Raw genomic sequence first — 12,918 nt, forward strand, 5'->3', positions numbered from 1 at the left:
AAGGGCCTACTCCTGCACCTATTTTCTACGTTTCTACGTTTCTATGAATGGCGGTGCTAGCTGGAAGGGCCGAAGGGCCTACTCCTGCACCTATTTTCTATGTTTCTAAAAGCAACAGGTGGTATTTTACTGCAATGTCTGGCCCATTCTTGAGCTCGGTTTACATGTGCTGACGGGATGGTTGGAGTCTAACTGCACACAAGATGACTAAGTTATGCATCATCGCCCCAGCAATAACCACCTGTTCAGGAGGGCAAGCATGTTGACTGAATTTAGTTGACATCTCTCACGCTGTTTGGTCGCCTAATATGATGAGCTAAGGAGTTCATCGACCACGAGTGACCTTTTGTAAATGTCCAGAAGCAAATTACACTGCAAAATCTAATGAATAGCAAATGCTTACGTAATATTTTGGCTCGGAGCCTGCTGGATGATTTAATTAGTTGACAATGTGAACATTTAAGTATGAAATTATACGAATACTTAACATAGTTGCATTTAAAGTTCGTGTCATTTGAGCACGAGTCATTTATTTTAAGCATTTTTTTTGGGGGGGGGGATTTCTATCGTTTATAGAGAGATACGGCGTGGAAACAGGCCCTTCGGCCCATTGAGTCCGCGCCGACCGGCGATCGCCCGCACACAAGTTCTATCCCACACCAGCTTACAGAAGTCGATTAACCTGCAAACGCACACGGCTGTCGGAGTGTGGGAGGAAACCGGAGCACTCGGAGAAAACCCACGCGGGTCACGGGGGAGAACGTACAAACACCGTACAGACAGCGCCCATAGTCAGGATGGAACCTGTCTGTCTGGCGCTGTAAGGCAGCAACTCTACCGCTGCGCCACCGTGCCGTCCCTGAGAAGCATATCAAATTCTGGAAGGGAACGGAGGGGTATGGATTATATGCAGGCAGATATGAGTTGATCTTGGCATCATGTTCAGCACAGACATTGTGGGCCGAAGGGCCTTTTTATGTACGGCACTGTTTTACGCTCTGTGTTCTAGGAAGGGAATTTATTGGGGTGAATGCACAGGGTTAACACAGAAACATAGAAATATGGAAAATAGGTGCAGGAGGAGGCCATTTGGCCCTTCGAGCCAGCACCGCCATTCATTGTGATCATGGCTGATCATCCACAATCAGTAACCCTGTGCCTGCCTTCTCCCCGTATCCCTTGATTCCGCTAGCCCCTAGAGCTCTATCTAACTCTCTCTTAAATCCATCCAGTGATTTGGCCTCCACTGCCCTCTGTGGCATATTTGACCTCTGACCCTAAACAAACATTGTCAGCTTTAACATATAAAAATTTCACTTGATAAACTTGGACATATACAAGTCATATATATACAGTACAAAACAATATACCTGCGGTATCTAAAAATGCTGGAGTAACTCAGCGGGTCAGGCAGCATCTCTGGAGAGAAGGAATGGGTGACGTTGCGGGTCGAGACCCTTCTTCATTCTGAAATCCTTCGGTTTGTACAAGCATCTGCAGTTATTTTCCTAAACAATATACCTGCAAAGCTTTCAGAATTTCTTCTTACCTCAGTTGTGTGAAAACGTTACCCCTCAGGTTCCTAGTCATGATTTTGCACACCTCTGTAAAATCAGCCTCCTGTGTCCAAGTCCGAGCCTGCCCAACCTCTCTCCCTGTAACTCAGGCCCTCTGGCCCTTGCAACATCCTCGTAATGCCAGAGGCTGGTCCCATCTAAAGCAGCAGTTTCAGCAGTGACACATGTCCAGGAAACATCTGTTGGTGCGATGGATTGGGACACAAACCACCACCATGTATCTCAGTCCAACCTCTCCACTTCCTTAGTCCAATGCTTTTACTTCCTTAGAACAACACCTCTACTTCCAGATGGCTTCGAAAATTCAGCAACAGCTCTACAGATGCACTGTAGAGAGCATTGTTTTCGGGATGCATCACAGCGTGGTTTGGGAACAGCTCCATCCAAGACCGCAAGAAATGGTAGAGAATTGTGGACACAGCCCACACAAACCAACCTCCCTTCCATGAATGAATGAATGAATAAGTTTATTGGCCAAGTATGTACACATACAAGGAATGTGCCTTGGTGCTCCGCTCGCAAGTAACAACATGGACATATAGTAAACAATTAAGAATAAAGCATAAAACATTAAGAATAAAACATTAGAGTTTAAACATGTGAAGAATGAAATAAACCAGAGCAAAAAGAGACTACAGACTTTGGTTGTTGAGTAGAGCTATCACTCGTGGGGAAAAAAAGCTGTTTTTATGTCCGGCTGTGGCTGCTTTGACAGTCCGGAGTCGTCTTCCAGAGGGAAGTGCTTCGAAGAGTTTGTGGCCAGGGTGAGAGGGGTCAGAGATGATCTTGCCCGCTCGCTTCCTGGCCCTTGCAGTGTACAGTTCGTCAATGGGGGGGTGGAAGGTTGCAGCCAACACCCTTCTCAGCTATGCGAACGATCCGTTGCAGCCTCCGGATGTCGTGCTTGGTGGCTGAGCCAAACCAGACCATGATGGAGAAGGCGAGGACGGACTCAATGATAGCAGTATAGAATTGGACCATCATTGCCTGTGGCAGATTGTGTTTCTTCAGTTGCCGCAGGAAGTTGGGTCTTTGTGACTGTGGAGTCGATGGTGGCCCCCCCATTTAAGGTCCCTGGAGATGATGGTTCCAAGGAACTTAGACAATACACAATAGACAATAGGTGCAGAAGTAGGCCTTTCGGCCCTTCGAGCCAGCACCACCATTCAATGTGATCATGGCTGATCATTCTCAATCAGTACCCCGTTCCTGCCTTCTCCCCATACCCACTGACTCCACTATCCTTAACTCTATCCAGCTCTCTCTTGAAAGCATTCAGAGAATTGTCCTCCACTGCCTTCTGAGGCAGAGAATTCCACAGATTCACAACTCAACATGTTTCCTGCCTCTAACGTGTCCATGTACCTGTCTAAATGTTTTTGAACATTGCGATAATACCTGGCTCAACTACATCTTCTTGTAGCTCATTCCATACGCTCACCACCCTTTGTGTGAAAAGGTTACCCCTCAGGATCCTATCTTTCCCCCCTCACCTTAAACCTATGCCCTCTGGTTCTTGATTCCCCTACTCTGGGCAAATCTGTGCGCCTACCCGATCTATTCCTCTTATGATTTTGTACGCCTCTGTAAGTTACCCCTCATTCTCCTGCGCTCCATGGGATAGAGTCATCCTCTCCCTATAGCTTAGGCCCTCATAGTGCTCTGGTACCATCCTCGTAAATCCTCTCCGACTAGGGTTGCCAACTGTCCCGTATTAACCAGGGCATCCCGTATTTGGGCTAAATTGGTTTGTCCCGTATTAGGTGCCCTTGTCCTGTATTAGGCCTGGGGGGGCGCTGTAAGCCCAGACACTGTAGGCCCGGACACTGTAGGCCGGGGCACTGTAGGCCCGGTTACTGTAGGCCCGCACACAGTAAGCCCAGGCACTGTAGGCCTCGGCATTGTATGCTTGGACACTGTAGGCCGCTGTAGTCCTGGACAGTGTAGGCCCGGAGGCCTGGGCACGGCCGAACGGAGGTTGCGTAGCAAACCGCCTCCCGGCCCGTGCGGCCGCCGTTGGTGGAGCGGGAGCACATGGCCGCTGGCTGGGTGAGGTCACGTGGGGCGCGGGGCGGTGACGTCACCCATTGTCCCTTATTTGGGAGTGAGGAAGTTGGCAACCCTATCTCCGCCCCCCCCTTTCCAAATTGACAACATTGATCTTTAAATTTCGAACCAAACGACAACAATAAAACAAGAACTTCAGTTCAGGCAAAAATTTATTACGGATTGGAATACACAAAAAAACCCACAAAAAGGTTAAATTGCTTCCTCTGTAAGGAATTCCCATTGCATCAAAATGAATCAATTGGTGTCCAGTTACGAACGAGATTTTCTAAGATCGATTACAGAGCATAGAAAGAGTTTCATTATACAGGCGACAAATGTGGGCCATTCCATCATAAAAGAGGAAAGGAATTGATTTCACAGCAGTGCTGCATGCTGTAAACCACAGTCAAAAGTTGAAGCTTCAGAATCGCAACATTAATGCCTTCAATTATGGTTGTAATCAAAGAGTATTGTTAAATCAATCCAGACAATTTTTTTTTTCCATCTCCCATTAATCTCTATAAAGATATATGTACAGTTAGCTTTTTTTTTGTTGCTGGTCACACTATGTTTGCAAAACTCTCTGCCATAAAATACTATCGTACAGACTCGCACTGTCTAAATGTGCTTGCGCTTGGCAAGGGTGGCGAACATTAGTAAAAAGGGGTCGGAGAATAAGACAGAGACTTACAAAAGTTTCCAAAAAGGTAGTGACTTTGTGGTTTTTTGTTTGAAAACTACCACAAATAAAACATCTGTACAAGAAGGTAAAAGCAGACTTATATATATATACACATGTACACAAAATGGAGGATACAAACACTGTCGCGAACTCGAGCGTCCGTGAAAGAAATCAAAACTCTCACACTTGTATTGAACTAAGGTGCAGCTCCACTAACGCATCCTTCGTCTCGCCTGTTCGCTCGCGCCCAATCTTGGCAATCAGTTTGCCATTTCAGTTTCGGGTACGCACTGCTCAGATTCTTAATAAAAAAAACTTTAGACAAACGGAGCAGCTCAGATGACGCCTTCTCAATGTTTTGTCCAGAAATGACACATCTTATTACGAAGCCACGCCATTATTCAAAACGCTGGAAGTGGCTTAGATTTAGACTTTAGAGAATACAGCGGGGAAACAGGCCCTTCGCCCACCGAGCCTGTGCCAACCAGCGATTCCCCCCGTACACTAGCACTATCCTACAGTGTGGGAGGAAACGGGAGCTCACAGAGAAAACCCACGCGGGTCACGGGGAGAACGGGGAGAACGTACAAACTCCGTACAGACAGCACCCGTAGTCAGGATGGAACCCGGGTCTCTGGCGCTGTGAGGCAGCAAATCTACCGCTGCGCCACCGTGCTTAGATGATGCCTTCTAAATGTTTTATCCAGAAAACTGCATGTTTATTAGGAGGCTCCACCAATATTGGGCCACTCTTTAGAAACCTTCATTCCCATCTTTGCCTCTGCTCTCAAAGTTTCAGCCTCCAGCTTCTTATTGCAAATTGCTTATTGCTTATTGTATTCAAGAGAGAGTGAGACATAGGTCTCAGGGCTAACGGAATCAAGGGACATGGGGAGAAGGCAGGAGCGGGGTACTGATTTTGGATGATCAGCCATAATCATATTGAATGACGGTGCTGGCTCGAAGGGCCGAATGGCCTACTCCTGCACCTATTTTCTATGTTTAATATACAAATAATTTCTTCCAGGAACTTTCCTGATTAGGGAAGGATCAAGAAGGATTCTTGATTATTACGGGTGTCAGGGGTTATGGGGAGAAGGTAGGAGAATGGGGTTAGGAGGGAGAAATAGATCAGCCATAATTGAATGGCAGAGTAGACTTGGTGGGCCAAATGGCCTAATTCTACTCCCATCACTTATGATCTTATGAACTTTGAAAACATTTGGGATGAAGAGAGGGAAATCTCCCATCTCTGAAGGAGTATTAAACACAAAGTGCTGGAGTAACCCAGCGGGTCAGGCAGCATCTCTGGAGAACATGGGTAGGTGACGTTTCACAGAGTGCTGGAGTAACTCAGCGGGTCAGGCAGCATCTCTGGAGAACATGGATAGGTGGCATTTCACAGAGTGCTGGAGTAACTCAGTGGGTCAGGCAGCATCTCTGGAGACCATGGATCGGTGACGTTTCAGGTGGGGTTCCTTGATCGAGCTTGGCTGTGTGCAAACCGTGAATAATACTTAATGGACGTCAAAGAAGCGAATTTCAAACCTTGCATAGGTTCTCCTGCTTTTCAAAGCTCTTAAAGATGGCATGGTTCGAATCGATACTGACAAAACATCTCGCCTCGCGCCTCTATAACCTTGATCCTACATCAACTTCCAAAATGCAGTCACGTCAAAATTAAAAACATTTCCATTCTACGACGTTTAAATACCACAATTCAGGCCGGCAGAACCTGGACATGACTTGCCTCAAAGACTGGTGGCAAAGTTGAACCATCTCTGCAATGCATTTTACAAATCTTCATTGTACTATTTTCCAGCCCACCAGTCTGAAAGTAGAATAGGTGGGAAATAGCCCAGATGGATCTCCCCAACCACCGGTACAAATCACGGCTGTGACTCATTCCTTATAGAAACATAGAAACATAGAAAATAGGTGCAGGAGTAGGCCATTCGGCCCTTCGAGCCTGCACCGCCATTCAATATGATCATGGCTGATCATCCAACTCAGTATCCCGTACCTGCCTTCTCTCCATACCCCCTGATCCCTTTAGCCACAAGGGCCACATCTAACTCCCTCTTAAATATAGCCAATGAACTGGCCTCAACTACCCTCTGTGGCAGAGAATTCCACAGACTCACCACTCTCTGTGTGAAAAAAAAACGTTCTCATCTCGGTCCTATCCTATTCATTAGCAGCAAAATAAACCATGAACTAGTTAGGAAAGAGTGAAAACTACTTATCTCCCCGCTTTCTGCTTTCAAAGTGACAAATTATTGCAGCTTAACAAGTTACTGGTGAAATACTGTACATGCTGAATGAATGGATGAATGAATGAAGCATTTATTCTACATTGGTGACAAAAATCATCTGTAATTAAAGTTAGTTGACAACACAAACCGTGCGCTCCTGCTGTGAGTGGAATAAATAAGCATTCACTATAACCACGTACATAGGGAAAATTAAAATAAGTGCACCTTAACAATAATAATAACAACAATAACAAATCAAAAACAGATGCTCTTGAGACATCGTGGAGCAGCGCCGGGCCACACAACCAGAACGCTTTGTGTCTAGAAATGTCCTCGTTACTGGCCGGGACGCGCAGAGCTTCTGAACTTAGCTGCAGCCAACCACTCACCACTTTCACAAAAGGTTCTCCTTTCAGAGTTTATAGATTGCGACTTGTTTTTAATGAGAGCTTGCAGGGGTCACCGTGCTAGACTCATGGTGGATGCAAAAATGTGCGTGCGTTTTTACAGCCTCTTCACGTAGTTCCCTGGAAAGGTGCCAAAGCGCTTGGATCGCCGAGAGGTCCCTGTGATTGGAGAGAAAAAGGGCAAACACCATTACATTCGGGGCGTCTCGGCCGTTAGCCTGTAATCCCCAACAGCGTTCTCGTCTCATTCGGCGCTTAACAGTTTCATTAACAATCGCGCAATAAGATTATTAAGGGATTTATTCACAAAATGCTGGAGTAACTCAGCAGGTCAGGCAGCATCTCGGGAGAGAAGGAATGGGTGACGTTTCGGGTCGAGACCCTTCTTCAGTCCGAAGAAGGGTCTCGACCCGAAACGTCACCCATTCCTTCTCTCCCGAGATGCTGCCTGACCTGCTGAGTTACTCCAGCATTTTGTGAATAAATCGATTTGTACCAGCATCTGCAGTTATTTTCCTATAAGATTATTAAGGGGTTGGACACGTTAGAGGCAGGAAACATGTTCCCAATGTTGGGGGAGTCCAGAACCAGGGGCCGCAGTTTAAGAATAAGGGGTAGGCCATTTAGAACGGAGATGAGGAAAAACTTTTTCAGTCAGAGAAAATCTGTGAATCTGTGGAATTCTCTGCCTCAGAAGGCAGTGGAGACCAATTATCTGAATGCATTCAAGAGAGAGCTGGATAGAGCTCTTAAGGATAGCGGAGTCAGGGGGTATGGCGAGAAGGCAGGAACGGGGTACTGATTGAGAATGATCAGCCATGATCACATTGAATGGCGGTGCTGGCTCGAAGGGCCGAATGGCCTCCTCCTGCACCTATTGTCTATTGTCTATAATAAGCAACAGGTAGTGTAAGAAAATAATTGCAGATGCTGGTACAAATCGAAGGTATTTATTCACAAAATGCTGGAGTAACTCAGCAGGTCAGGCAGCATCTCGGGAGAGAAGGAATGGGTGACGTTTCGGGTCGAGACCCTTCTTCAGATTGTGTTGCAATAAGCAACGCTCAGTTGTAATCATGTATCTCGATTGTAATCACGCAGTCTTTCTGCTGACTGGTTAGCACGCAGCAAAAGCTTTTCACTGTACCTCAGTACACGTGACAATAAACATAGCAACATGGAAAATAGGTGCAGGAGGCCATTTGGCCCTTCGAGCCAGCACCGCCATTCATTGAGATCGCGGCTGATCATCCACATTCAGTAACCCGTGCCTTCCTTCTCCCCATACCCCTTGATTCCGCTAGCCCCAAGAGCTCTATCTAACTCTCTTTTAAATTCATCCAGTGAATCGGTCTCCACAAATTCACAACTCTCTGGGTGAAAAAGTTTTTTCTCACCCCAGTTTTAAACAAACTAAAACTGAAACTGAACCTCATATTTTCCTGAGGTTCTTTTTAAATAGAGTTTAGAGACACAGCGTGGAAACAGGTCCTTCGGCTACACCTGCCAGCGATCCCCGCACATTAACACTATCCTACACACACTGGGGACAATTTACAATTACACCAAGCCAATTACCCTTCAAACCTGTACTTCTTTGGGAGTAGAAACATAGAAAATGGGTGCAGGAGGCCATTCGGCCCTTTGAGCCAGCACCGCCGTTCATTGTGATCATGGCTGATCATCCACAATCAGTAGCCCGTGCCTGCCTTCTCCCCATAGCCCCTAGAGCTCTATCTAACTCTCTCCTAAATCCATCCAGTGATTTGGCTTCCACTGCCCTCTGTGGCAGAGAATTCCACAAATTCACAACTCTCCGGGTGAAAAAGTTTTTTCTCACCTTAGTTTTAAATGGCCTCCCCTTTATTCTAAGACTGTGGCCCCCTGGTTCTGGACTCCCCCAACATTTGGAAAAATTTTCATGCATCTAGCTTGTCCAGTCCTTTTATAATTATATGTTTCTATAAGATCCCCTCTCATCCTGCTAATATCCCCTCTCATCCTTCTAAATGTGTGGGAGTGTGGGAGGAAACCGGAGCACCCGGAGGAAACCCACGCGGTCGCAGGGAGAAGGTACAAACTCCGTACAGACAGCAACCGTAGTCAGGATCATACCGGGGTCTCTGGCGCTGTGAGGCAGTAACTCTACCACTAGGCCACTATGCTGCCCAAACAGTAACATTAGCCACACATGGATGATATGTTTGTCAAGATACGGAAGCCCACTTAATCACTAGCCATGGCTTAGGGCCAATAGCACAGTGAAGTTCTATTGGTAAATATTAAGCCAAATGTTTGTGTGTGTGTGTGTATATATATATAAAGGGCGCTGACAAAATGAACTTTTAGGGAATATATATATATATATATTCCCTAAAAGTTCATTTGCAAGTCGAATCAGTGGTAAGGAAGCCAAACGCTATGCTGGTATTTATTTGAAGAGGGGTGCTTAATAACTTTGTCCGCGCCCTTTACGTGGTGACTATTTGCATACCTTGGGTATGCAAGCAAAGAATTTCACTGTGACTTGACAATAAAGTATTCAATTCCATTAAATCAAGGACTTCTAGAATACATAAACAGGGATGTAATGCTGAGGCTCTATAAGGCGCTGGTCAGGCCGCATTTGGAGTATTATGAGCAGTTTTGGGCCCCATATCTGAGGAAGGATGTGCTGGCTCTGGAGAGGGTCCAGAGGAGGTTTACAAGAACGATCCCACGAATGAGTGGGTTAACCTATGATGAGCGTTTGACTACACTGGGCCTGCACTCGCTGGAGTTTAGAAAGGTGAGGGAGGACCTCATTGAAACTTACCGAACAGTGAAAGGCCTGGATAGAGTGGATGTGGAGAGGATGTTTCCACTAGTGGGAGAGTCTGGGACCAGAGGCCATAGTCTCAGAATTAAAGGACGTTCCTTTAAGAAGGAGGAATTTGTTTTGTCAGAGGGTGGTGAATCTGTGGAATTCATTGCCACAGAAGGCTGTGGAGGCCGTCAACGGTTATTTTTAAGGTGGAGATAGATGGTACGGGTGTCAGGGGTTATGGGGAGAAGGCAGGAGAATGGGGTTCAGAGGGAAAGATAGATCAGCCGTGATTGAACGACGGAGTTGACTTGATGGGCCGAATGGTCTAATTCTGTTCCAGTCTCTTATGACCTTAAGACATTCTGAGCAGGTAGGCAAGGATTAGTATACTAACACAAAAATAGTAGTATACTAATGGTATACCAACTGTAGTATTCTAACACAAATACAGACACAGACTGCTGGAGTAACTGAGCGGGTCAGGCAATGATTAGTACGGGTGTCAGGGGTTATGGGGGAGAAGGCAGGAGAAAAGGTTTAGGAGGGAGAGATAGATCAGCCATGATTGAATGGCAGAGTAGACGATGGGCCGAATGGCCTAATTCTGCTGATTATCACTTATGAAAGCAGCAGGGGAACATGGAAGTGACGTTTCGGGTCGGGACCCTTCTTTAGTCTGATAAAGGTTCCTGACCAAAAATGTCACCTATCCGTGTTCTACAGAGACCCCTGCTGACCTGTTGAGTTATTCCGACACTTCGAATATTTTTTATGTAAACCAGTATCTGCACTTCCATGTTTCTCCCACACGTCAACACACAGCCTGCGAATGATTGATTGATTGATTGATTGATTGATTGGTTGATTAGTCGATTGGAAGATACAGCAATGAAACAGGCCCTTCGGCCTACCGAGTCCACACCGACCATCGATCACCCATTCGTGCCAGTTCGACATGGTCCCACTTTCTCATCCACTCCCTGCACACTAGGGGGCAATTTACACAGAGGGCCGCACGTCTTTGGGATGTGGGTGGAGATCGCGAGAACCCGGAGGAAAACTCACGCTGTCGCGGGGAGAACGTGCAAACTCCGCACAGACAGCCACCCGAGGTCAGGATCGAACCTGGGTATCTGGGAATGGCCGTGCCCCTCTGCAGAAAGGCACACGGCTTCACTTTGCTGCCTCTCGGCCCAAGTTATTTCAAAGCAGTCCGAGACCCACCAAGAACGTGGACAGACATCACACTGAAAGGTTTATTGTACGCACAAAGAATTAACATGGAGGAACGACAACAAGGGAGACACAAGTGAGGATTCGACAAAAACAAGAGTATTACAGATGTATAGAATAATGCAGATGGAAGATGTGTGATTGCAGGTTGGCTCTTTTGACCGAGAAAGATGATGAATATGCCTTTAGATGCTTTTATGTTAGAAACATAGAAACATACAAAATAGGTGCAGGAGGGGGCCATTTGGCCCTTCGAGCCAGCACTGCCATTCATTGTGATCATGGCTGATCATCCACAATCAGTAACCCGTGCCTGCCTTCTCCCCGTATCCCATTGATTCTGCTAGCCCCTAGAGCTCTATCTAACTCTATTGGAGTTCTGTTCTATTAGAACATAGAACATAGATAAGTACAGCGCAGAAACAGGCCCTTCAGCCTATAATGTCTGTGTCGAACATGATGCCACGATCAACCTTTATCTGCCAGCACATAATACATATCCCTCCATTCCTTGCATATCCACTAATCTCTTAAATAGCACTATCGCATCTGCCTCAACCACGACCCCCAGCAGCGTGTTCCAGGCACCCACCACTCTCTGTGTAAAAAAGAGTTTACCCTTTACATCTCCATTAAACTTTGACCCTCTCAGCTTAAAGCTATACCCTCCAGAGTTTAATATTTACATCCTATAGACAATAGACAATAGGTGCAGGAGGAGGCCATTCGGCCCTTTGAGCCAGCACCGCCATTCAATGTGATCATGGCTGATCATTCTCAATCAGTACCCCGTTCCTGCTTTCTCCCCATACCCCCTGACTCCGCTATCCTTAAGAGCTCTATCTAGCTCTCTCTTGAATGTATTCAGAGAATTGGCCTCCATTGCCTTCTGAGGCAGAAAATTCCACAGATTCACAACTCTCTGACTGAAAATGTTTTTCCTCATCTCTGTTCTAAATGGCCTACCCCTTATTATTAAACTGTGGCCCCTTGTTCTGGACTCCCCCAACATTGGGAACATGTTTCCTGCCTCTAACGTGTCCAACCCCTTAATAATCTTATACGTTTCGATAAGATTCCCTCTCATCCTTCTAAATTCCAGTGTATACAAGCCTAGTCGCTCCAGTCTTTCAACATATGACAGGGTCCTGGGTTTGAAAGGTTCTGACTATCTACCTTCTCTTTTCACAATTTTATATACTTCTATCTGGTTTCCCCGCAACTTCCGGCATTCCAGGGAAAACCATCCAATCTGTCCAACCTCTGCCCTCAGCTAACCCGGGCATCATTCGTGTAAGCTTCTTCTGCACCTTCTCCAAAGCCTCCACTAAGCGACCAGAACAATTGTCCACTGTATATCGTGTTGTTACTTGCGAGCAAAGCACCAAGGCAAATTCCTTGTTATGTATGTATACGTACTTGGCTAATAAAATGTATTCAATTCAAAATGTATTCAAGTGCGGCCTCACCAAAGTCTTATAATGCTGGAGATAGACACAGAGTGCTGGAGTAACTCAGCGGGTCAGGCAGCATCTCTGGAGAACATGGATAGGTGACGTTTCCCAGAGTGCTGGAGTAACTCAGCGGGTCAGGCAGCATCTCTGGAGAAAAAGGATGCGTGACTTTTTTTCGGGTCGGGACCCTTCTTAAGTCTGAAGAAGGTTCTCGACCTGAAACATCACCTATCCGTGTTCTCCAGAGATGCTGCCTGACCCGCTGAGTTACTCCAGCACTCTGTGTCAATCTTTGGCATACACCAGCATCTGCAGTTCCTATTCTACGCATCCTATAAGACTGCATCCTGACTTTTATACTCAGTGCCCTGACCGATGAAAGCAAGCATACCCAATGCCTTCTATACCGTTCTATTCTGGTGCAAAACCATAAATAAGAGTATGGACTGTGTAGG

General features: G+C 46.3%; 1 protein-coding gene across 12 annotated transcripts in view; it reads right to left on the reverse strand.

Moving 5' to 3' along the window:
- Positions 1-3,783: 3,783 nt before the first annotated feature.
- LOC144592200 (sorbin and SH3 domain-containing protein 2-like) overlaps positions 3,784-12,918 on the reverse strand; it is a 369,491-nt gene continuing 360,356 nt past the window's right edge. For all 12 annotated transcript variants that reach the window (XM_078396703.1, XM_078396699.1, XM_078396698.1 and 9 more), the window contains one exon: positions 3,784-7,129. In XM_078396703.1, the coding sequence (XP_078252829.1) occupies positions 7,068-7,129 (62 nt within the window). In that variant the 3' untranslated portion in view covers positions 3,784-7,067. The remainder of the gene's footprint in view (positions 7,130-12,918) is intronic.

Source organism: Rhinoraja longicauda, chromosome 3, assembly GCF_053455715.1.
Source record: "Rhinoraja longicauda isolate Sanriku21f chromosome 3, sRhiLon1.1, whole genome shotgun sequence".
Lineage (NCBI taxonomy): Eukaryota > Metazoa > Chordata > Chondrichthyes > Rajiformes > Arhynchobatidae > Rhinoraja > Rhinoraja longicauda.